This window comes from Mchenga conophoros, linkage group LG3 (genome assembly GCF_057382185.1).
Source record: "Mchenga conophoros isolate Kocher_MC1m ecotype Shallow Benthic linkage group LG3, M_conophoros_male_GT1.1, whole genome shotgun sequence".
Lineage (NCBI taxonomy): Eukaryota > Metazoa > Chordata > Actinopteri > Cichliformes > Cichlidae > Mchenga > Mchenga conophoros.
Genome location: NC_140528.1, coordinates 41,266,856 through 41,293,297, shown reverse-complemented (window position 1 = coordinate 41,293,297; position 26,442 = coordinate 41,266,856). Strand labels below are relative to the sequence as shown.

Genomic DNA, 26,442 nt, shown 5'->3' with positions numbered 1-26,442 from the left:
AGAATACTGCTGTAGATCACATTATACCCTTTAATATAGAGTGTGTGAGCTGTATGTAGTTTAGTTCTCATTATACTTTTGAGTTAACAGAACATATTCACATATTAGTTCATTAGATAAATGTGCATCACTCTGTATCCTTGATCTGCTGGGAATGTGTTACACTGTTTTCTTGACATGCTTAATTGTTGAATCATGAAGAGAAGAGTGTCAGCAGGAGACTCTGTGTCTAAGACAGGGGAGATAGATAGACCACATTCCACACCCCCACCTTACAGAAAGCAGAGAAACAACTGCCGAGGTCATAACTTAGGCGCTGTAACAGAGAAAAAATGTGATGTTTTGGCTTTTACGACTAGCTGGGGGCCACTAGAGACTATAAAAAGCTGAGCAACCCGTCACCATTTTGAGACATGTGCCTGACCCTCTGGTAGCATCTCTCCCGTCCGGACGTTGTAATGCTCTGACTGTTGAATTGTATGGAAATAAATGATTGTTGATTGAGCATTGATACACCGAGTATTGTCCCTCCTTCAGCCCAAAGATTCAAAGAATTGGGAAAATTCAACAACTTGGTGCCGTGTGACCCGGATCTTTGGTGTGCTGAGGAGGTGCAGATTTGACCTTTGGTGAGATCGTGAGGCGAGGTGAACAGAGGACCGGTCCAAAAATAAAAAGGTAAGCACAGCCTGTTGTATTATAAATACCAAATGTGCATATTGGGCTTTCCAAATTAATCTGTTCACTGAGTCACATGTATTTTCACAGTAAATTTGTCGGTGTCTGGTTTTTGGCGCAAGATACTAACAACATAAGTTGAGGCTGAATTCCAGTGTGTTAAATAAACTGCTTCTACCGAGAAACTAATAAGACACTACGTTGAGCTAGTTGCAGTAAACTGCTTCTACCGAGATACTAATAACATACTACGTTGAGCTAGTTGCAGCCACTTTACCTTCCACATTTAATTTTGTCTAATACTGGCTTCTGTAGCAATAATACGTTAGAATTTCTTCTGAAGACGCGGCCATTAGTCCAGTACATTGAAGTCGAGGTTTGTTTATTTTGTTTATGGTGTCAGTGACGTCCTGGCTTTTGCCGGCTATGAAATAGAAGTTGATTTAAGGAAAAGCAGATGCTGGCTTCACGGTGCAGTTGAACGCTGGCAACGCGAGAGCGAAACACTTCCGTAGGTTTGGTTTATGATACGGCGTGTTCCGGTGGTGCGGCCGTGAAGTGCAGTAGTGGTTGGTGCTAGTTTTAGTACATTGGATAGAGGTTGGACGGTGGTTTGTGGCGTCAGTCGAGTTTTAAGGGCTGCGGTCATAATACAAAGTAAAATTTTAAGTACATAGAGCAAAACCTGGTTTATGATGTCAGTATATAACTTCGGGGATGCAAGCATCACTTTTATGATGCGACTTTGCCCCGTTGTGGCGGTCATAAGCGCAGAGAAAGGGGTATTTTGGTCTATGGTGCAGTGTGCTTTAAGAAGATCTAACAGTTGAGCTCAGAAGTTTCTGTGTAATCTTCCACTGATGAGGAACGCTCTCTGTGTGTCTCACTGATGGTGTAACGCGCTGTGTGTGTAAGGCGCGCTCTGGCCGTGTGTGAGGCGCGCGCTGAGTGTGTTTCTGTGTGTGAAGTGTGAACACAGTGACAGTGACGGTTGATGTGTTTGATTAGGAGGACATTAGAGCAAAGACACATTTTAGGATCAAAGGTTGATGCCTAGTGTACCTGTGGAACATTTTGCCTATGGAGTGGCGACCCTCCTGTTCGTGGACGCGCGGCCAGGACCGGCGGCGTCCAGATGCCGAGGTGGTGACTTGGGGAGGTGAGGGCCCCCGCATAGCTACGGAAATAACACTGGAACGGCCGTGTAATCACGGGTTCACATTTATTCCGGACTAGAACAAGACACATTTTGCGAACAAAGGTTGAGTCTAGATTAGTAAAGAAATATAAAAAGGTTGAATTCCTCGTTTCAGTGGTTGAAATTGTTGTGTGCCTGTCCCCTGTCGAGTGTGAAATTAAAATAAAGAGGGAATTTGGAGCCACATGGAGATAGACGGGCATAATTGGGTGTATTACTCTGTGGTGTAATAAAAATAAAAAGGAGAGATAGTAAGAGGTGTGCAGTGGAGAATTATGGAGGAGTACAGAGAGGAATGTGTTGGGAGACTGGCGTACAGTTTATGCTGTCAAGGTAGGCGTGTTGCCTGCTTATCTGTTTAACATGTGATGAAAATGAAATTAAATAAATCTCTTAGTGTGTTAATACAGGAAGCTGCGGACCTGGACCAACTGCCCCCACAAGCACAGCGGCCGAAGCAAAATTATAGTAATGGGAACCACACCCAGCACGAATCAGCAGCTGTGAAAAAGACAGCAGTGAGGAGAGAATTAGAGGAGAAATTAAGAGAAGTTTTAACACATAAAATTGGGGCCAACGGACTTGTGGAGGTTGGGAAGGCGTCCGGAGCATCACAACAAAAAGGTGAAACAAAAACACACACAAGCAGAGAAATCTGAGAGAAAGGCTCCTTTTAAGGTAACGCCTAGTTTGAGAAAAGATAAAATTAACCTGCTTTTATACAAATGCACATACACGCAATGAAGAAACAGCTTACACTCATGAACACGTGAAGATTTTCCAGCAAGGTTAAAGAAAAATTAACATACTTAAATGATGAAGTCTATACATTACTGACAAAGAAACCGTCTGGGTTGCAGGACAACAATTTAACTAAAAAAAAAAAAAAAATAAGGAACACTGGTCTAACCAACCAGGCAAGACACAACAAATTTAGTGGTTAAAAGATTCAAATTGTGACATATTTTCTGTTGATTGATTAATAAAAGTGATTACTGAATGAAAGAAAGTTCCTTTTTTGGGTTTTTAAACATGATCTTAAGAATTTTAACATATACCGGTGTTGTCCTGTCAACTTGGTGGGTTAGGAGTTGATTATATCGGGAGACAAAAAAACAAAAAAAAGGGGGAGAGAAGGCTGACACAGGGCCTGGCCCCATTGTCTCCCCTCTGAATAACACAGCCAACACAACATCATTTTCCTGTTCGTTTGTTTTTGTTTTTTGTTTGTTTTTGTTTTGTTTTGTTTTTGTTTTTTCTATACATATTTAATTACAGGCTGCTTTGCCGGCCCTGAAAGCCGAGGCTGACTGGACTCCTGCTCTCCCCCATACGTGACACTGACCAAATGCTGCAACAGCTGGACCCACAACAACGACCTGAGAATGTCAACAGACCTGCAGGAATGTGATCTCATGCAGCCGAGACGGAGAGCACTAAACCTAAGGCCCGTTTCACTACACAGGGGAAAATTCCCAGACTGCGTCAGCTGACAGAGCTGTGACGAGACGCCCGCCAAGCCCGAATGAAAAGTAAGGCCGAGCGAAAGAATGCTGACCTTGATAACTTTGCATTCACACTGTGCAGGACAGTGATGGACCAACACGGATGATCGGGTGGCGAAAAAGGGCGTGACCGAGACAAGAGGAGTAACTGAGGACAGAAGGCACCTCAGAATGGACAAAAACACAGAAGAAGATGCAGGTTTCACCTGCGGTGAACATCGACACTGGAGAAAGGACTGCCCCAATTGGGGTCAGAACCAGGACGGACAGAACTTTGGGCAGCAGCAGCAGCAATGGTCGCAAACGAACTGAAAAGGAGGGGGGCAGGACCCCAGGGCACGCTTCAGGCCGTGGTTTACCCAGAACACCAGAACAGGAAAGTGATGAACACACACACACACACACACACACACACACGTCTCCAAACACACAGATTCAGAATGAAGTGAAATACACACATGAACACGTGCACTCGTTGAGTGAGTGAGAAATGACACACACACACACACACACACACACACACACACACACACACACGGGAATGCTGATTCACTGAGAAGTGATGCACACACATACACATGCACACGCTTGTGCAATGAAGAGTGATCCACACGCACACACACATACACACTGATGCAATGAAGAATGCTTTGCTTATGCTGATATGCAAAATGCTGCACACAAACATCCCAGTGCATAATTTTTATGAGGAGCCATTGATTACCATTAAATACTTAGAATGTGTTATATGTCACCCAGAGGGCATTTATGTAGATTTTAGGAATAAGGTCTAAAAAAAGTTTGGTTATGAAAACAATGTCTGTGCGTGATGTCTGTTTATGGCTCAAGGCCTTGACTGAATTCTTTGCTGTGCTTCACACAGCCCTGATGAGGAACAGTGGCACAGAGTGAAAATGATGAATTAATAGTGTAAGTTTAGGTTGGAGTACGGCATTTTTTGTGATTGAGATTTAATTCAAGGAGGAACAAAAGGTGTTACGGCACCTGAGCTTCTCATTCCCACACAATATTGTCCCGGCAGGAAGCAAAATGTTCCTGTGAATTTCTGGTTGATTGTTTGGTTTTGTTTAGCGCTAGCTTGATTTTGTGTTCTTTCTCGTAAGCGAGAGAGGGATAGTTTTATGCTTGGACATGTCTGCAACGGGCCCTAGTTTGTGTTATTTTAGTAGTGTTTTGTTGGTTACGTCTGTTTTCGTTTTTGTTACAGTGCACTGGAGAAAAAACATCTGAGAGGTGTGATCCACCGGTGGTGATATGTTGATATTTTGTGAGTTCATGATTTAACAATCAGCTCTTTAAACAAGGCCTGGAAGATTGAAATTTTGGAGGTTTGGAGGCCTATCTCCACCCACCACCACTTCCCCTGCTGGTGGCGGACTCCCTCAGGTGTCGGTGTGTTGGTGGTTCTTTGTGTCTGGGGGTGGGCGTCCGGGTACACACCGGCTCACTCCTTGGCGGCCGCTTGTCGGGGCCTGGGGCCTGGGGCTCGCTCGGGCCCCTTTGGAGGTGGGGTGCCCCCGGCCTCTCGGCCTGGGGCTCGGTCACTCAGGCGCAGCTGGGGGCCGGCGGAGCTCACGGGCGCGTCACTGCAACTCCCCCTGACTTCTGCTCCGCGGCTGCTGGGCGAGCCCTCATCTGGGACTCTCCTCAGCTCTTACTGGAACAGTGGCGCGGCTGCCCCTCTGTTGGTCTTCCATGGTCTCTTGTGTTCTGGGGGCCTCTGGATGTCTGGAGTTTTGATCTCCTCCATACCCGCTTCACACCCTGGAGGACGGGGCTGTGGCCCCCCCACACTCCCTAGCAGATCATTACATGGAGAAACCTTTGGAATGCAAGCATGCTGATCCACACAGGTATGCACACATGGGTATTCACAGATGCGGACTAAAGCTTTCTTGGCTGCTACCTCAAAGCACACTGTGCGCTGTCTATCTTGCGTGCTGCACAATATCGTTTATTATTTAGTAAATATTGATATCTATGACTAGCTAGTTTATTGTGATGGTGCTTTGTTTTCTCTATTATTATGTTGCTCTTTGTTGTTTGCTGTCTCCTCTGTTTGTTTTTTTTGTTTGTTTTTTTTTTTTCTCCATACAGGTGACCCAGGAGTTCTTTTTTTTTTTTTTTCTCTCTCTCTTCCCCCCCCCTTCTCACCGTCTCTTCTCCCGTTTGGTTTTCTTTCTTTCTCTCCCCCTCTTTCTCTCATTCATTCCCCCTGTCCTATTTATTAAAAAAAAAAAAAAAAAAAAAAAAAAAAAATGACAAAGGATGAACTGAAGCTCTGCCATCACGTAATGTCGCATACTGCTGTTTCTGATGTCATTTAAAAAAAAAAAAAAAAAAGATTGAAATTTAAAGCGCTATAAAATATTATTACTGTAAACAGTTGCAAAGTGTGCTTCTCCATGATTGTAATTGGCTTGGGAGAAATTCACTTATAGGGAACACTGATCTAAAAGGATTGCACCGAGTCAATCCGGCCCAAAAAACAACAAGGAATTGTTTTCCTTTAAAATGATGACGTCATCTTGCTGGTGATGGAGGCTCGAATAGGTTGCGCGGGAGACTCCATTATCAGCAACATCTGGTATGAATGTGTATGGAGGTATGCATGTGAATGGACTGTGATGGACTGACGACTAAAAGTTTTGACTGACTTGATACTGAGACAATGACTGCACCAACTTTAGGATTAGTAAATGCCAATAAACAATTCATAAACAATTCACCCAGCCGACAAGAGAAGGGTGGATGCTTCGCTTTGTTTTGTTTTGTTTTGTTTTTGCAGGAGCAGGGGGATAAGAGAGACTGGAGGAGGAGACTCTAGCTTCACATAAGTATGAACTGCAGACTTAACACTGTGGTTGCTGATTTTGAGTTACTGATGTTTGCATTAAGAAAACTGTGCTATATTAGCTGTGTTTTGAGTAAGGTATCATGTTATATTATTGGGAATGCCAAATGCTACAGTGGAGAAGACTTTTGATACCACTCATGACTGGAATATGTTACTATTAACCACAGCAGGCCACTGTAAAAAAGTCAATTAAATTTTATAGAGGAAAATCGCCAAAACTTTAACAATACCTATGAATGACTTGCCACATTCAGAATAGAGATATGCAATAATAAACATTGGTCCACGTGATTTAGGTTCTCACTTGAAATAGTAAGTTATTAAATGTAGAATATAATCGACAGGGACATTTGATAGGATGTGGTACTGCAAAAGAACAAGAGCAAAGTAAATAAAGAAAATGTTGTGTTTAGTTTGGATAAATTCAAATTAAAATGTACCATTACACTCAGAGGATCAATATGAAATAAAACATATGCAAAATTTGTAGGAAGGACATGACTGATAACTGTTCTGTCCTGAGCGTTTGTTTCTAGAGCACCCACTTGACCACACCAACAGTTTCTCGCCACCGAGGAGGGGTACTTGCAAAAAGAATAAAATAAAAATCTGAGTTTAACAAAACATTTTAAATGTAAATATCAAGCTTACCTTTCTTTTTCCATGAAATGTGCTTGTGGGCACGCCAGCCATTTTGAAAAGGTGGGCAAAACAATTGGCAAGGCCACACCCCCACACGTGTGATATAATTTTAAAGGTACTGTTGCCCTCTCTAAGAAACATCAGGAATTAGAGGAGTGGCAAGTAGAGTATGCGAGCTACAAGCAAAAACTAAAATGTGTACTACAGTGTGCAAAAATGAAATACTGGGTAATCAGGGGGTCATGAGGGACATTTATAAAACTAAAAGTCCCACTAACCTTAAAGTGCACTTGAAAAGCCCACACAAGAAGGTTAACCTAGCTTACCTAGAAGACCTCATCAGGGGGAGCACACTCCCCCTCCTTGAAGAGCTCACCCACTCAACCCGCATCCCCAGAAAACAGCTAACCCCAGATAAGGCAGCGTGATGTATCCCGAGACAACAGGACTGGGACATCTAAATAAAGGTGTGAAACAATCGCCTTCAAAAGGTTATCAATTCACTCCAACCAAAATTAGGACCACACGGTGCGGCAAGAGTTAATAGTTATTAGTCTCAACACCCAAGGATAACCAGAAGAGCTTGACTGATATGATGGAACTGGGATTTTGTTACACTTAATTTTTGCAAAACACAAATAAAACTAAATTGAAACTAAGGATTTTCAGAAAATAAAAACTACACTAAACTAGCAAAGAATTGGTAAAAACTAATTACAACTGGTAAAAATTGAAAATCTGGAGTCGAAACTAAATAAAAATAACAACTAATGGAAATGGCGAAAAGTTTAAAACCCTGGTGCAGAGATTGGCAAATCTGACCAGGAAACGTTATAAAATGGATTGTCAGGATAGTCAGCGTTAAAGCCACTTTTGACAGTCCATACTAGGATGGCATTGGACATCTTCGGGGCGGGAGAGGGTTGGTGTGACCAAGGTGTGGTTTGGCTTGTTGTATGTACATTTCAAAATGTTACAGCTCTGGATGGACCAGTTACCAGATATGATGTCACTAACCTTCTCTTTTAAGTGTCTAGCTCCAATGAATTGACACATGGGAGTGTGTCAAAAAGGGGGAGTTGAGTCCGAACATCAAACAATGGTGTTATGAACATTTTATGACTTTATTTGTGTGTTTAATAATTTAGCTATGGTAAAACTTAAGCTTATAATGTGGTAGACTTAGAAATGGTTCATTAATTTTTGATTTCTTTTACACACACATAGATTATGATTAGAATAAGTTCTGAACATAATATTTTAAACCAAATTTGAATCATTAGAAGAACAATGGATAACAATATTAGATTATCAAGGCTAGGGAGAGAGGTGTTTTGGTTTTCTGTCTCTTGCAGAGAAAGGAACAGACACCAGACGGGGACCCGGAGATGTGAGGACCCTTCACAGCAGGGACAGATGTAGGGACTGCCGAGACAGCAACTGGGGTCAAGTGTCATGACGTTTGGGCTCCTGGAGAAGATGGATCCCACAAACACAGCAATAACCATGAAGGGGTTGGCGAAAACCAGGAACACCAGACCAACGAGGTTCAAGAGGCTCTTGGCAAAAAGGGGGACACGCCGGTGACCCCAAAACACACAGATCCTTGTTTGAAATCGGGACAGAATAATCCCCAGAACTGTGCAATGACTAAAGGGTGGTCTAACCCCGGAGGTCGAAGAAAGAAGCTGAGAATCACCCAACTGGAAGACACTGGTAGCTGCAGCAATAAAAATAAAGGTTAAAAGTTCCTTAGACAGAGGTTCTAGTCTAAGTACATTTGAAAGGTATAAGGGGGCATTAAAATGGGAGTGGAAAACTGGAGCACCAAAATAAAGCTGTGGGAGAATTGGGGAGTGATGGGAGTGTCATCTGTAACTGCTGTTATGGTTGTAAATCTAACTTTGCTTGCATCTGAACTGCGTGAACACAGAGGTCATCCCACATATGGTCCACCCGTTAAAGGGGGACAGAGGGCCTCAGGATCAAGAAAACTTGGACCTTGCAACCCTGGAGTGCATGTTGTAAGTGATCTCTTTCAGAGATCAAAAGGGGGAATTATTAGATTATTCTGTTATTTTATGTTATCTTATATATGTAATCAAAGTAGTTGAATTAGAATACTGCTGTAGATCACATTATACCCTTTAATATAGAGTGTGTGAGCTGTATGTAGTTTAGTTCTCGTTATACTTTTGAGTTAACAGAACATATTCACATATTAGTTCATTAGATAAATGTGCATCACTCTGTATCCTTGATCTGCTGGGAATGTGTGACACTGTTTTCTTGACATGCTTAATTGTTGAATCATGAAGAGAAGAGTGTCAGCAGGAGACTCTGTGTCTAAGACAGGGGAGATAGATAGACCACATTCCACACCCCCACCTTACAGAAAGCAGAGAAACAACTGCCGAGGTCATAACTTAGGCGCTGTAACAGAGAAAAAATGTGATGTTTTGGCTTTTACGACTAGCTGGGGGCCACTAGAGACTATAAAAAGCTGAGCAACCCGTCACCATTTTGAGACATGTGCCTGACCCTCTGGTAGCATCTCTCCCGTCCGGACGTTGTAATGCTCTGACTGTTGAATTGTATGGAAATAAATGATTGTTGATTGAGCATTGATACACCGAGTATTGTCCCTCCTTCAGCCCAAAGATTCAAAGAATTGGGAAAATTCAACAGTAATTATTCAGCCCCCTGAGTCAATACTTTGTAGAACCACCTTTTGCTGCAATTGCAGCTGCCAGTCTTTTAGGGTATGTCTCTACCAGCTTTGCACATCTGGAGACTGAAATTCTTCTTAAATAATATTAAAGACTGCAAAAAACAAAATCATATTTGCTCAATTTACAACAGAATCAGTCACTTACTTTGTGAATGAGGGTCCAGGTTCATGACTGAAGACTGGAGGATAATCTCGAGAATTGTCACTGTTCATGGACATGGATCCTGTAAACTCTGCTCTGTGTTTGAGCTGCTGATGTCTGGAAACACAAATATAGAATGAAGCCCAGATTGTTCTTCTACTTGGTGGCCATTAAGCAGCTTATCCCTCTGTCAGACTCATGAAGCTGAAGCCCTGGATGTTCTCAAAGCCACTGGAACCATGGTCATCCTTTTAACACGACTCTTGAATCTATAGTTAACATTTTCAGTTTTGTTTAGGTTTTTATGTTACATATCCAAGTTATTTTTCATTCACCTACATTCACTAATTCAAACACTGGTAAAAAGGATAATGAGTCACACAAAGCTAGTTAATTGAGTCTCTTAATTAAAGGTCTAGCTATGAGCATGTTCCTTTGTAAGGTGTAGCATCTAACCAAATCAAAATCATACATAAAGTAGAAGAGCAGCTATATTACAAATGAAAATAAAACTACAAAACTTCATGGGGAAAAATGTAAAGAGATTAAGCACATATTACAGAGAGACAGCAACACAGCTAAAAATATAACTGTGTGAGTTTTTCGAGTGCTTTGATCAAAATGACTGGAGAAGAGCTAAAATGTCAATAAAGCCTAAAATAATAATAATAATAATAATAATAATAATAATAATAATAATAATAATAATAATAATAATAAAATCTAGTCAAGTTGCTTAATTGTAATTTCAACCATGTGTTACAGTACACAGTGAAACAAGACAGTGTTCCTACAAGACCCATGGTGCTACACATAACAGAAAATCAACACAGGACTGCAAAACACAGGGCAACACCAGACAGAGGTGAATGATACAGACTCAAGACAGTGAAACAGAAAAGTGCAACATTGAGAGTGGGTTGTGCAAAAGACAAAAAGTGGTGTTGTATAAGTAAAACAGAAACAGTCTCTTACTTTGTGCCTGAGGATCCAGGATCATGACTGAAGACTGGAGGATAATCTCGAGAATTGTCGCTGTTCATGGACATACGGCTGATGTCTGGAAACTCTGCTCTGTGTTTGTGCCGCTGATGTCTGGAAGCACAAACACAGAATGAAACACACATTGTTCTTCTACTTCTATGTTCCTGTTGTTGGCCATTAAGCTGGTGCTCTGTCAGTGTCAGACTCATGAGGCTGAAGCCCTGGATGTTCTCAAAACCACTGTACTTTCTGTAGGGGAAGCTGGCACCATGGTCATCCTTTTTAAGCCACTTTTGAATCCTTAGTTAATATTTTTGAGTTTGTTTTTTGTTTATTTCTTTCTGTTACATATCAAAGTCATTTTCCTTTCATCTGGATTAACTAATCCTGGCAACGGGAATCGGGATAATAAGTCACACAAAGGTAGTTAATTAACTCGCTATTTTAACACAGGGTTAGCTACGCACATGTTGACGTGAAAGGTGTTTAGTTGGCATCATCTAACTAATCATCATGGATAAGTATACTGTTAAAAGAGCAGTTATTTTAAAAATGAAAGAGAAAATTAAAAGGTCAAACACATACAGAGAGACAGCAAACCAGCTGCTTTGTGAGAGGTTGTTCGACAAAAGTAATTAAGTCAAGACAGATGGGGTTGGTGCGTGTGTGCGCTGCTCTGCTGGATTCTTTGTACCAGCAGGGCACACAGCCCAGAACTTGTCTTAGCGAGAAAAACCTTTAGCTGCTTGATTAGGATGACTAAGCGTAATTTAGATGATTGGGATTTCATTGTTTCTGATTGGAATACAGCTTTCAAGAACTCGGGTCTTTTCCTATTGAGTTATATTTACACAGAGACAGGTGTTTCATGGCCAAAGCATGCCCATTTCTCTCCTCCAATGTCTCTCCTTTCAAAGATGAGACCATAGGCAGATTCAAGTGATTTGTTTTTGTGACTATTGTTTGTTGATTCTATTGCTTTGCTCCGGCTAAATACAGTGGCTTGAAAAAGTATTTGGCCCCTTGTACTTTCCCACATTTTGTCACATTACAGCCACAAACATGAATCAATGTTATTGGAATTCCACGTGAAAGACCAACACAAAGTGGTGTACACGTGAGAAGTGGAACGAAAATCATACATGATTCCAAACATTTTTTACAAATGTTTTTTTACAAAATTTACAAAGTGGGGTGTGTGTAATTATTCAGCCCCCTGAGTCAATACTTTGTAGAACCACCTTTTGCTGCAATTGCAGCTGCCAGTCTTTTAGGGTATGTCTCTACCAGCTTTGCACATCTGGAGACTGAAATTCTTCTTAAATAGTATTAAAGACTGCAAAAAACAAAATCATATTTGCTCAATTTACAACAGAATCAGTCACTTACTTTGTGAATGAGGGTCCAGGTTCATGACTGAAGACTGGAGGATAATCTCGAGAATTGTCACTGTTCATGGACATGGATCCTGAAAACTCTGCTCTGTGTTTGAGCTGCTGATGTCTGGAAACACAAATACAGAATGAAGCCCAGATTGTTCTTCTACTTGGTGGCCATTAAGCAGCTTATCCCTCTGTCAGACTCATGAAGCTGAAGCCCTGGATGTTCTCAAAGCCACTGGAACCATGGTCATCCTTTTAACACGACTCTTGAATCTATAGTTAACATTTTCAGTTTTGTTTAGGTTTTTATGTTACATATCCAAGTTATTTTTCATTCCTCTGCATTCACTAATTCAAACACTGGTAAAAAGGATAATGAGTCACACAAAGCTAGTTAATTGAGTCTCTTAATTAAAGGTCTAGCTATGAGCATGTTCCTTTGTAAGGTGTAGCATCTAACCAAATCAAAATCATACATAAAGTAGAAGATCAGCTATATTACAAATGAAAATAAAACTATTAAACTTCATGGGGAAAAATGTAAAGAGATTAAGCACATATTACAGAGAGACAGCAACACAGCTAAAAATATGACTGTGTGAGTTTTTCGAGTGCCTTTATCAAAATGACTGGAGAAGAGCTAAAATGTCAATAAAGCCTAAAATAATAATAATAATAATAATAATAATAATAATAATAATAATAATAATAATAATAATAATAATAATAAAATCTAGTCAAGTTGCTTAATTGTAATTTCAACCATGTGTTACAGTACACAGTGAAACAAGACAGTGTTCCTACAAGACCCATGGTGCTACACATAACAGAAAATCAACACAGGACTGCAAAACACAGGGCAACACCAGACAGAGGTGAATGATACAGACTCAAGACAGTGAAACAGAAAAGTGCAACATTGAGAGTGGGTTGTGCAAAAGACAAAAAGTGGTGTTGTATAAGTAAAACAGAAACAGTCTCTTACTTTGTGCCTGAGGATCCAGGATCATGACTGAAGACTGGAGGATAATCTCGAGAATTGTCGCTGTTCATGGACATACTGCTGATGTCTGGAAACTCTGCTCTGTCCTCAGCTAAGCTTTTCATCTTTAGGCAGTCTGGCAGAACAACAACGACTGTGAGTGCAGGTTGAAAATCCTGACAAACATATTTATAGAAACCTGTGACTTGCAGAACAGGAAATACAACACACATATGACACCTAAATACAAACACACACGCACACATAATAAACCTATTCGACCCGCCACCTAATGAATGAACAGATCCTTGTTCTCTCTTAAAAACCACAAAGACTGCTGACAGGAAGATGACCTGACCATGAAGCAAAGATTTGATGTTATCCATCATGCTTCTTTCTGGATTAAGTCACAAACTTGAGCACCAAAACTAACCAAAACAACATTCACCGTTTTTGTTCTAACTTGCGAAACATTCATGTCATGTTTTCCAGTCAGGAACTAATTTTCTGATTATTCTAAAAAACACATAAATGCACAGTAACACTCACCGTGTTTTTGTCCTCCTGTTTGTTTTTAATCCTTTGTTTCCGCCTCACCTTATGAGAGCAGTCCCTCCCCTCTCCACAGGAAGTTGAATGACTACATTCACTCACACTGCTGTGTGAGACACAGATTGGCTTTTTGAAGAGATTTATATTTGCATAAATGCCACCAGCATAGAGTCACTCACCCAGAGTGCTCAGATTACGAACTAAAACGACTTTAAACAACTAAAAATATGTCTTCAGATATTTTTAAACAAGCTCATTTTTTAAAAAATGTACTTATTTCAATTTGAACATGCATACAAATGATATTAGTCTCAGCAGTAGCTTTCACTGTGTCATGTGCCGATTTAGGGTTTGCTCCACCCACAGGTCAAAGGTCGAACCTTCATCTACTCCTCATTTTGCTAAGCGCTGAGATGTTGGTGTCACATAACAAGTCAATAAATGAAAACAATAATAACTAGAAAAATTTGCATTTCCTGCGAAAATGCAGTGTGGATGCTTAAAGCTGAAGCTGTATGCAAAAAGTAGCTGAAAAAGCTGAAAAGTTGCAGAAATTGTAAAAACTTTGCAGAAGCAAAGGAACTTTGCTAAAATGGAATAACTTAGCAGAACTGCAATCACTTAGAGGAAACTGTAAAGCTGAAGCTGTCTGCTGAAAATAGTTGAAAATAGCTGAAGAAGCTGAAGAAATCAAAGTCAGTGTTTAAAAAGTTGTTGAAATTTTAATAACTTTGCAGAAGAACATCAAGTTAGCAAAAATGTAATAACTTAGCAGAAATGCAATAACTTAGAAGAAACATAACAATTCAGCAGAAATGTTGTAGTTTACCAGAAGCTACAACTTAGCAGAAATGTAATAATTGATTAAAAAATAATAATAACTTGGCAGAAATATTACAACTTACCAGAACTGCTATAATTTTGCAGAAATGTAATTATTAGGAAAAAAATTTATACAGATAACAGCTGAAAACGATGAAGTAACCTCAAAGTTACTTGTTTAACTGTGAAAAATGACCAGAAACATTAGAAAAGAAAGAAAACCAATTCAATTCAATTTATATAGCAAGAAATCACAACAAAAGTCACCTTAAGGCGCTTCATAGATACAGAGAAAAACCCAACAATCATATGACATATGACCCCTATGAGCAAGCACTTTGGCGACAGTGGGAAGGAAAAACTCCCTTTTAACAGGAAGAAACCTCCAGCAGAACCAGGCTCAGGGAGGGGCGGCCATCTGCTGCGACCGGTTGGGGTGAGAGAAGGAAGACAGGAATACCAGCCAGCAGATAAACTGATGTGAAACAAAACCAAGGTAAAATTGCAGAATTTACACAGTTGGTGAAATGTAAAAATGGCAACATAAAAACCCCAAACAAACAAACAAAAAAAAACCAAACAACATTTAGTTAATAAATGCACAAGATGATTCGATGATAAATATGGTACCAATCTACAAAATACTGTCGAAATGAAGTCCACATTGTGATATATTTCAGGTGTGGAGAGTCACACAGCTAAACAATCGATGTGCATATTTAAAGAATCAAATAAAGAACATTGTTGTGGAATAAATTACAGTGAATAATAATCACTGCCCTGCGTTAGAGAGTGACTTATGATGAGGTATTAATTGGCTTAACTTTACCTCTAACAGCTTTTCAGATAGTGCTGTGACCAGGGTGAAATCCATCATAAAGTAACTGTAAACAGTAGAACCATTAGCATGAATGTTATGGTTCTACCCTGATCAAAACTCAAGTCTGCTGTTTGACCTGATATAAAATGATAAAGAGGAACACATATAAATGACCTTTATGAACTTTTCAAAATGACTTTATATGTCTGACCCATTATCTATATATATTAGAGCAGATGTGGAAAACCACTGTTAGACCTACTCTATACTAACACAAACACAGTCAAAAATTCATTGCTAGTGTGACATGTGGTCCTTTTTGCCTTTGACCAATGATATGCTGGTTACTTGGACCAGTTTAGTATTTGCTGTCACAGAGGAATGTTAACCATAAATCCAAAAGACAAAACTGAAAAAAATATGTTAATTGCAAACATGTTTTTGCTTAGTAAGAGGATTGAAATTACATGGAAACTGTCACCTTAAAGCCTCATTGTAAATATCATCACAAACAGGTGTTTTCCACACGGTTAACAAAGCTCCACCACATCCAATCACTGCATATAAATCTAAAAGAAAACAACAACAAATAAAATGTAATTAACACAAGTGAAGTCTAAGGAGCTTGGAAAGAAAAGCGTCTGGACTTCTTTGAGTTCCTTGAAGATGTTTCACCTCTCATCCGAGAAGCTTCTTCAGTTCTAAGGGTCAATGGTGGAGAGTCCCAGATTTAAACCCAGTGGGAGTTTCCCCCCAAAGAGGGACAAAGAACCCCCTGATGATCCTCTACCTAATCACATGAGCCAAGGTGTGAAAGTGGGTGTGGGTCCCAATCAGCCAGGGTTTCGGGTGAGCTCATTGTGAAACCTGGCCCCACCCTATCATGTGATTTCCCGAGGTCAGGAAATCACCCACGCCCACTCCCAGGATGTGAGTGGACGTTACGGTGTCTGGGGAGGGAACTCAAAACTGGATTATAGATGGCAGACAGTTGGTGTCATAAACCACCGCCTCTGTTTAAAGATGGTCGCTCACAGTGGACGTAAATGGCTTCTTTCACTCCTCCATCTGTCCAAAATGTGAACATTGGCATCCTCAAAGACTGACCTTTGTCCTTTAGATGCAGATGAACTGCTGAGTCTTGTCCCGTGGAGGTGGCACTTCTATGTTGTGCCATGTGCTTGTGAAGTGGCTGTTTGGTCTCTCCGATGTAGAAGTCTGGGCATTCCTCGCTGCACTGTACAGCGTACACCACATTGTTAAGTTTGTGTTTAGGAGTTTTGTCTTTCGGGTGAACCAGTTTCTGTCTGAGTGTGTTACTGGGTCTGAAGTACACTGGGATGTCGTATTTGGAGAAAACTCTCCTGAGTTTTTCTGATACACCGGCTACATAGGGGATGACAATGTTGTTGTGTCTGTCTTTCTTATCTTCCCTCGCTGGTGTCTGATGTTCTTTTCTGTGAAGCTGGAATGCAGGCACACTGGACGAGCTTATTCTAAAAAATACAGAAAAAGGAACATTTTATTTGTGTTAAGGCCTAAAAACTACAAATAAGTTATACAATGAACAATATTGAAATACCTTATAGGTGCTGCAGGCCATATAACCAGAATCCAGAGCAATCTCACACTCACATGATGGTGAGGAAAGACATGAGCTCTGCAGTGAGGTTTGAATGTCTCAGTTGGAACACTGAAGAACTCAGAAGACAGCAATACCTGCACCGAGAGACAGAGTAGAAAAAGCATAGATTTGTAATCCATAATGTGAATTAAAACTCAAAAAGTGTCAACAAGTATAATCATTTGAGTGTGGAATTATTTATGCAATAAACAGGATTTAAATTAATTAATTGAATTAAAAAACACTGACATTTGTTTTTTTAAATCAAAGATAAAGAATCATACCGCTCTCTGCTCTGAGGATCACTGAGCATCTCTGACAGGAAATACAGTTTCCTCAGTATGAGTCATCATTGATGGTCTCAGAGGTGTGTAGTGTGGCAGCATGATGATGGTCTCCAGATCAGGCAGGAGGTCAGGTGATGGGTGTGTCATCTTCTCCATTGAAGACACACTGGTATGGCAATTCATAACACAGCAGTCTCCTTGTGGCATGTAGTTATCTGTGCAGTCCAGCACTGATGGATCAGGTTTGGCTCAGCAGTTCATGAAGATGGTGTCTGAAAAAATATATCTAACAAAACACGTGCTTATAACACCACCCACCCAGCTCAGCCCCCAAGTGTCTATGTAATGCTGGTATGGGGTGTCGGTTACTAAGTCTAATTAGTGCATCAGAAAGCGGGGGCTACACCTAAAGCCCACACTTTTTGATGTCTTTGTTTATTAGCAGCTTTTTCCAGCTGCTCAGAGAATTCTGACTTGGCCTTTATCCACCCAAACCCAAACCCACCCGGATAAAGGCCAAGTCAAACTCACACACCATACCAGCATTACATAGACACTTGGGGGCTGATCTGGGTGGGTGGTGTTAAACTGTAGTCGGGAACTTTCAGAAAACTATCCATTTACTTCTAAATCAGTTTTTATACATATTCTGTAAGCTGTACTAATGTTTTTCTCTACATAATGTATCATTATAGACATCTCTGGTAGCCTAAAGATAGTTTATAACTTTTGACATTTTTTACCTGTAAAACATGATAAGCAAAAACTCATTCATCACAAAAACTTTTGATTCTACAAAAGCTACTATAATCAAGAAAATATAATTGTCTGTATTTATTCATGTGACCCATAATAAATACCTGCATTTATGTGGGATTTATTTATTTACTATTTCATATTTTCAAGCCCTTGGAGGGGAAGATCTCGTTTGTTGAGCTACATACGTCACAGTAAAAAGATTTAGTCATTTAAAACATGAGAATAAAAGAAATGATGTTGGTTTAATAAATGTTGCAGCACATTTCAGATCAGAGGTGCATGATAGCAGATGTTCTCTGCTCTGCATGAAGTTCAGCAATGATTTGGTGAAATGATTAATAACATTGCAATAAGAAAGGGTCTTCTTACAGACAGAGTAGGGAAGACAATTTTTTCAATGAAAAATATTTTTCATGCTCTACAATCAGTAAACTCTGTAACAAACATGATCTGTAATTGTTTCAAAACTCACCAGATGACTTCATGATTGGCTCGAGGACAGGACACAAAACACAGGGTTGTGGTAACTGTAATATGATCTCAGAACACCTGAATATAGACATTTCTGTGGCTGAGAAATAAAAATGAGGTCAAGCAGGGTGTTCTTGTCTGTAGTGCCAGAAGTGATCAGCTGTGAATACCCTCTCGACTGAAACTGCTCCAGAATCTGTTTTCTTCCACTCTGCAACTGGTTCTCATTAAAATCTCCACACACAATTATTGGGTGACAGTCCATTATTTCAAGTGAATCTAAAAGACTTACCAGGTTTTGCATGAATGGTGTCAAACTGTAGTCAGGGGGTCTGTACACAACAGCAATGAGTGCAGGGAATGGAGCCTGAACCTTCAACACTAAAAACTCAAGATCAGTGACATTATGCAGATACTGTTTTACCTGAACCTGAAAATGATTCCTTAAATACACAACAACTCCCCCACCACTTCTGCTGGCCATGTGAGGAAAGTTTGTGTAGGACACATGTCTGTTGCGTTTGAACATGGTGTAGCCGTCCAAATGAAGACTGTCTGCAACAAAGGAGCCTTGAAGGTGAGACTCAGTGAGACACAAAACATCTGCTAAACACATTTCATGATGACTCTTGATGTCACTGATGTGAGATGGCAAACCCTCTGTATTGTGATGGATCAGTGTAAGAATGTCAAGTCTGCTGGCTGTTTCTCTGACCTGAAGAAGAGGCATCATTTCCTCAACACTGGCTTGTCTCATGGTTTGGAGCGCTGCAGTTACCTCGGGATTGGCGTAAATCTTTTTCTCATCCAAGTCCTGCAAATAGAGTCCACTGAGAGACGTCACCCTGCTGAGAGCAACGTAAGCCATACCTGGTTCAAAAATGTTCTTCATTGAAACTACAGCTGTCTGTGTTGTAAGACCCTGAGTTTTGTGAATTGTGCAAGCGAATGCTAGCTTTACAGGAAACTGTCTGCGTACCGCTCCTTTAAACTTCAGACTCTCCTCTGCTCTCTCAATGTAAACCAGATCATCAGAAGCTGCATTAGCACTGCGGTTGTGTCTCATAGGCTGCCGGTTGTCCATCCTGAGCCCCAGTTTAATTATGTGTCCATCATTTTCAGATCTCACCACCTTTACCAGTATACCAAAAGCACCGTTGACCAAACCGTTTAGTGTGTCCAAGTTTCTGGTCAGCATGACTCGAGCTCCTTCAGCAACATTCAGAGTGTCAGGTAAATCATTTCTCCCACCTGTAAATGGTTTGTCTCTTCGTTCCATTCTGCCTGTACATTTATCCTTCTGGAAATCGCCTGCATTGATGATTATGATGTTTGAATGAAGCTTCTTCAGGGTATCTGTGTTGTGGGATTCCACATTCTTGTTGGTGGCATAAATGTGTAAGACCTCAGTTGGACATTCTTCTGGTGCAGTCACAGCCTGTGACAACAAATCTCTGTCGCACTGAGAAAGCTCATCTGTCTTTTCTTTGACTCTAATCCTGTTCAGCATCTCTGCAAAGGCCACATCATCTTTCTGACGCATGATCTCGGTTAGAGTGATCATCTGAAAATGCTCCTGCCATAGGTCAATCTGTTCTGGATCGTAAACACAGAGAGGTTTAGACTGTCGCACTGGTGGCAGCTGGTAAAAATCTCCAACAGCTAAAACTGACATTCCACCAAAAGGTCTCTGAGTGCCTTTGATTTGTTTCAGTCTTGCATCCACATAAGCAAAAAGGGGTTTTGAAACCATTGAAATCTCATCAATAACAATAATTTCAGCATTCATCAGCTCAGATCTGACTTCATCCAGTTGGTTACCAAGTCCTTGAATGGGTGGTTTCAGACTCCTGGGTAGTTTCAGTAGAGAATGTAATGTAGAGCCATTGATAGAAAAAGCTGCTGTACCGGTAAATGAAGTCAGTAAAACAGTTGGATTTGATATGTCAGCTTCTTCTGCATTAGCAGGCAGTCTGCTCAGGATCTTTGATGCTTCAGAGTGAATACACTTAATCAGATGTGACTTTCCAGTTCCTGCACCACCATTGATATAGAAGAAAAATGGATCTGGGTTCAAACCACAAACTCGCTGAATACACCAGTCTCTTATGGCATAGAACACGCAGGCCTGCTTCTGGTTCAGATTCTGATACATTACACGTACCACGGCTGGATCGACTGCAGGTTGTTCTCTGATGGCTCTGATCTCTGTTACAGCATCAGACTGACGACTGTAGTCGGGGACATTCTCCTGTTCGTTCTCATCATCAGAATGTCTCTCAGGAAGATTCTCATCACATTGCAGCCTCACAACTTCAGATTCAGGAGCAAGATTACACCATTCATCAATCACAACATCCCTATTTTGTTCAAACTCTTCCAGTGCACTCTCAATATCCTCAGAGTTCTTCTCATACTTGTCTTTATTTCTTTTCACAACCCTTTTCACAGACTCACTGTGGTCTGAACATGGAAGTCGTACAAAACCTGAGTTGTAGAAGGACTGATAGGTTTGGAACCCTTGTGGTTTCAGTTCCTGCTCTGATCTGTGTGGAAGGTAAAGTCTCAACAGTCGACCATAATATTGCTCAGGATCTTTTTCCTGTGAACAGTGGTAATATCTGATTATAGCTGGTTTATCATTCTTTCGCCTTTGTACAAATCCAAGCTGGTTTAGAAGAGGAAGCACATCTTTTCCTTCATTTGGACCACTCACCAACCTGCACAAGGCAGCAAAATCAGCCAGTGACATTTCCTCATATTCTGGGGTCTCAGGTCTGCATTTGTATTTATCACTCAAACTTGTCATCCAAATATTACAACTGTCGTGTGTTGTGCTTTCCAGGAAGCTCATGGGCCGACTCATTTTTACCGGGTTATCATCTGTTGGTACAAATACAACACTGCGGGAACATTTTTTCATTTTTAGGCCACAGACTCGAGTCACACACTCCTGTGCGCTGATTTCTCTCTTTTTTGAGTAAGCCTGCATCACAGCTCTCATTTCATCACACTCATTGACGGTGTTCTTATCAGAGTTGTCAATAACTGTCTTCAGGTATTCAGAGAGGCCAGATTCTTTCTTTGTTATATATTTACAGAGGTATTCTATACATGAATAGGCATTCAAAATGAATGGGACATCTAAATTAGAGTTCCAGGCTTCAAGCAGGTCTGGGTTGTAATTGTTGATCCAACACTCATTTGGGTCACGTTTCAGAATCAGAGCTGTTTTCTTGTTTATGTCTTGGAGGCATTGTTCATACTCATTCATTGTTAAGTTGCATCGTGACAGAATCTGCTCTATGGTGAGGGAAGCAGCTTCAGGTTCCTTCAGCAGGTTCAACAAAGGTCTGAGTTTGGCTTTTGCAGCTTCAGTGTCTGAATCCTCATCCTGTCTCACAATCATTGTTCTTGTGGCTGGTGGTTTGGGAAACCCAAATCTACAACCAGAGTTCACACTCTTAAAGCATGTCTTTGTGTGGTTTTTGCTGTGCTTTTGTAGCTCAGTGACTTTTTTGTGCAGTTCAGGTTGTTTTTCTGGATCAGGGAGTTGAGCTGAGATGTATCTGTCAACAAAGTCACAGACAGTTTGGTCGTCATCCACATCTGCTTCTACCTTTTCTCGAATCCACAGCAACATGTGTATATGTGGACTACCTCTGTGCTGGAACTCAACTCTGTAAAAGTAATCAATGATCTCACCAAGGGGCTGTGCAGGAGAAAAAAGCAAATCTCTGAACAAAGCCTCAACACGTTTATCAAACATTCGCATGGTGGTTACTGGATTTGATCTTAGAATTTCACACTTTTCTGACCAGTCCAGGGCTTCAAAATCAACCTCTTCACCTTGCTGTCTCTTTATTGCTTGAATCACTTCAGGCCATCTCATCTCAGCAGCAGAGAAAGTGACAAAGAACTGAGGTGTTCCTATTTGGCGAACCATGCTGAATAGATCTCTGGTAGTTTTCTGCCAGTAAGCTGGAGTTCCTCTGAGTGGCTGCATAAATCTGATTGCATCTTTATTTCTTACCAGCTTCTCTACTTCTGTCTTACTTTGTAACATTCCTGATGTGATTTTGCGTCCATCTTTGGTCATAGTTTTACCTTTCCTTAGCTGTATTGTCATGCTGGAATTAGCCAAGTGTATTTCAGTGACAAACTGTGAGAAAAACAGGTAATTTGTGTCTTTAGCAAATCTTGCATCAATGTTGAAAAGCCTTGACTTGAAGTAAGCACTTGGTGTGAGTTTAAGACGTCTCTTTTCATCCAGTGTATTCTGACCAGTAGGAAACTGCACAGGAAATGCCATGGCTTCCAAATGAGGAGTTCTGAAGAAGCTAACAGGATTGTTTCTTTCTGCAGGAGCCACACAATATGTGTTATCAGTGAAACAGAGAATCTCTTCTGAAATGTCTACAGGCTGCAGACAACTTTCTAGAGCAAAACCTCCATTGTTCAAATCACTTTCTGGTTCATCTGGATTTTGTTCCTCTGGTTGTTCATCACAGGATTGCATATTAATATCTTGGTCACTTTGAGACTCACTTTCGCACAAAAGGGCATCTTTTTCATAGTTGTCAATTTCCATTAAATCTGCTTCATTATAATCATCACTTGCCATGCTGGCTTCATCACTGCTGTCATCATCAGGTAACGTTGGATCACAAAGCAATGCATCATCTCTAATAACAATATCTGTGTACTGTGGATGAATTTGTTTCAGTTTACGCAGAGCTTGAATGAGTTTAGACCAGGTGACAGTCTGGAACAGCTGATGGCCTTTGTAGCACAGTCGTCTTTTCAGCTTTATCCTCATGATCTGTGATTGGCTTCTGATCCTCGGTAAACTGTCAACTGTTTGTTGGACCTCAGATGGTACACACACCACATTACCACGTATGAGTCTCTGTCTCCCCTTTGGAAGAGGAATAATCTTAGCAAATGGTATGCATTTGGCAATCAGATGTCTCTCCAGAATGTTGAGATCACAAAGTTCAGCTGGAATATCCTGCAGTTCTAAACCATTAACAGCAGCAAGCCTGGGCATGCATCCACTTTTGAGGGAACTGTGACATGTGTGACAGATATACTCTTTTTTTCTCTCAACAGGAAAGCTGCAGTGATCATGACATGCTTCATCACACACATGAACAAATTTACCAGTTAGGCACTGATGAGCTACAGTCTGGTGTTTTGAGTAATTTTCTCTTTTGCAGATTTTTACCTGATTAGGAAAAGAAGCTTTTAGACAAACAGTACAAACATAAGATGGTGCTGACTTAATGTTTGATCTGAAACGAGATATGGCCTCATTCATTAAAGTGTTCTCTGGATGACACTGTAAAGTCTCAGCCGGTCGATGCATCTGGCGATATTTCCGTTTTATATTCATTGCACATCTGATATTATGCATCTGTCTGAAAGAAAAACCGTTCCAATATTTTACTCTCATTCGTTCTCTCATATTGTCCTTGTGTTGTTGCTGAAATTGTTTTTCTTCTCCATAACGCTTAGTCAGATAAGATCGTTTTTTCTGTTTAAAATCTTCACTTTTTTTATATAGGTTATATACATATGACCTCATGTAAGCTTTATGTTTTTCTCTGAATTCAGCACAAGTTCTGTAATTTCTTCTTATACGTTCCTTCTGCTGTTCTCTAAACATAGGAAATTGTCTATAAGATTCTTTATATGTTTTTCTCATACGTTCCTTCTGCTTTTCTCGGAATAAAGAATCGTCTTTATACATCCTTATGACACATTCTCTTTTTTTCTCTCTTATTTTAGCACTTTCTCTATAGGTTCTTCTGAAATGTTCTCTCTGTTTCTCTCTATATGTAGCATTTAGTTTATACAGATATTTTTTGTACACACTCTTCTTCTGTCTGTGATCAGGATCATTAGACTTTCTACTACAACCTTTTTTCTTTGCCTTAAAACTTTCATCAAAAGTGTACATCTGCCTTTCTTTCTTCTTCTGATTTTCCTTTCTCTGTGGTACTTTTTCTTGGGCTAATAATCTTCTCCTTATTTTTCTCCTTTGCTGTTTATTATATTTCAGCAGTTTATCTGAGGGTTCCTCTGTTATATTAGTTAAACAGTAGGCAGTGTTTGAATCATTCTGAGGAACAGAATCTGATGTTACCTGCGTTTCTCTCACAGAGGATGCAGATGTTTCTTTTTCTAAATACTCAGAAGGAAGATGGTTGTTTTCAGTAGCAGCTGTCTCATTTGAATAATCCACTCTGGATGATGTCACTTCAGTCGTTAAAGTGTCTCTCACAGTCTTCTGTGTCTGGTCAGTAGATGTTTGGGAGTTTATTTCATGAACAACTTCATTTAAAGCTGGTGCTGGAACAGTTGTAGCTGTTTGTCTGTTTTCATCAGCATCTCTTTGGTCAGCAGCGTTTTCACTGTGAAACTCGATGGGCTGTAGCTCATAAGTGCAGCTTGGTGCGATGCTGAACATTCTGTACAAACGTTTGATCCTGTCAATCATGTCATTAAGACGTGTGAACTTCAACATAACTGCAGTTCCACCACTTACACTTGGCGATAATGGCATACCAGTAGACTTACGTGGGTGAGGGTCAAAATATGCATATTCACCTGAAGTCAGCCTGCTAACAGCGATGACTGTTCCTCCCATGACTAGCAAAGCATAGCGAACGTCTGAAGCCAAACACTGTAATCCCTGTTCAAGGCTCGGAAAGTGATCTGTACCATCAAATGTGCCGTAATGAGCAAACTGAGACATGTCGACTTGATACTCGTGTCTGCGGCTGGTAACAACTGAAGGAAGTTCATCGCAGGCTAGAAACACACTGTTCACAAACCTCAGTCTGGCATCTGAATAGACGGCATGGCCTTTGTCCAACACACGGTTTAGATCTGCTCTGGTAATAAATTCATCCTCGTGTAAGAATGACAGGAAAACCAAACTGTTAGCCATGCATTGCTGATTCCGGTACTTTCCATACCTAGGAGCGGCCTGGCTTCGGGAAGCACAGACGCTACTCACTCGTGGACGACTTTCACTGTTTGTAACCTGTACATGAGACTGTACTGGAGCGTGTCCATCATGCTGTGTTTGTACAGTTAGCTGTGGTTCAGTCTGGATTAGCTGCATAACTTCAGGCTCTGGGACAGACACTGAGGGAACACCTCTCTTTACCACATCTGCATAAGACACTGTGGCTGTCTCTTCATCATGCTGTGTTTGTACAGTTAGCTGGGGTTCAGTCTGGATTAGCTGCATAACTTCAGGCTCTGGGACAGACACTGAGGGAACACTTCTCTTTACCACATCTGCATAAGACACTGTGGCTGTCTGAACACTGCTCTGCACTTCAGTGCTGGGAAAAGTTGAAACACACACCTTTACCTGCTCACTGCTCTGAGAAACATTCAGCTGTTCTTTCTGCTTTTGCCATCTAAGCTTCTGGGACTGCGACCTTTGACCTTTTCTTGGCATTTTGCTGAAGTACAACCTGGAGCTTATATGTGGTTATACACAAATGTAAACAAAACTGAACCTTGAAACACAGAAAAACGTATAACTCCTCAAATTACTGTTAAATCTGAGAAATGTACTATTATATATAAAAAGCTGATTTTCTACTCCAAACTCAAAATAAAGGAAATTCAAAGTTCTCTGGAAACAATTTGATCTGTTTTATTGTAGCTCTTTTTGAAACTGTATAATTTTACTTATATTTTTTTAACCAGACTGGTAAATAATTACAACTTCTGTAAAATGATATGCAGAATAAATCTCAACAATCAACAGGCTATATTAAAAGTCTTAGCTCTTAGGGGAGTTTATGTAAATCTTTCAGATATCTAAAATTGAAATCAAATATATGGAGCTTTGGTGGTGTGGTGATAAGATGACTGGTGATGAGGATTCTCCAGCTGGATTTTCTGCAGCAGTCAGGAAACAGGAAGTCCTCAGGCGCTTCTCGATGACAATACTAACTGAA

The 26,442-nt window shown here is 40.5% G+C and overlaps 2 protein-coding genes across 2 annotated transcripts in view; both read right to left on the bottom strand.

Annotated features, from left to right (window-relative positions):
* LOC146578687 (NLR family CARD domain-containing protein 3-like) overlaps positions 1–13,690 on the bottom strand; it is a 41,751-nt gene extending 28,061 nt beyond the window's left edge. The window contains exons 1-5 of the mRNA XM_085269157.1: positions 13,672–13,690; positions 13,126–13,258; positions 12,148–12,261; positions 10,750–10,869; positions 9,778–9,891 (exon numbers count right to left, since the gene is read on the bottom strand). Coding sequence (XP_085125283.1) covers positions 9,778–9,891; positions 10,750–10,869; positions 12,148–12,261; positions 13,126–13,247 — 470 coding nt within the window. The 5' untranslated portion in view covers positions 13,248–13,258; positions 13,672–13,690. The remainder of the gene's footprint in view (positions 1–9,777; positions 9,892–10,749; positions 10,870–12,147; positions 12,262–13,125; positions 13,259–13,671) is intronic.
* A 5,016-nt stretch (positions 13,691–18,706) lies between these two features.
* LOC146578686 (uncharacterized) lies at positions 18,707–23,507 on the bottom strand. The gene is made up of 3 exons (XM_085267832.1): positions 19,173–23,507; positions 18,926–19,012; positions 18,707–18,838 (listed from the first exon to the last, which is right to left on the bottom strand). The coding sequence occupies exons 1-3, from the start codon at positions 23,505–23,507 to the stop codon at positions 18,833–18,835; spliced, it is 4,428 nt and encodes a 1,475-aa protein (XP_085123958.1). The 3' UTR covers positions 18,707–18,832.
* Positions 23,508–26,442: the final 2,935 nt, after the last annotated feature.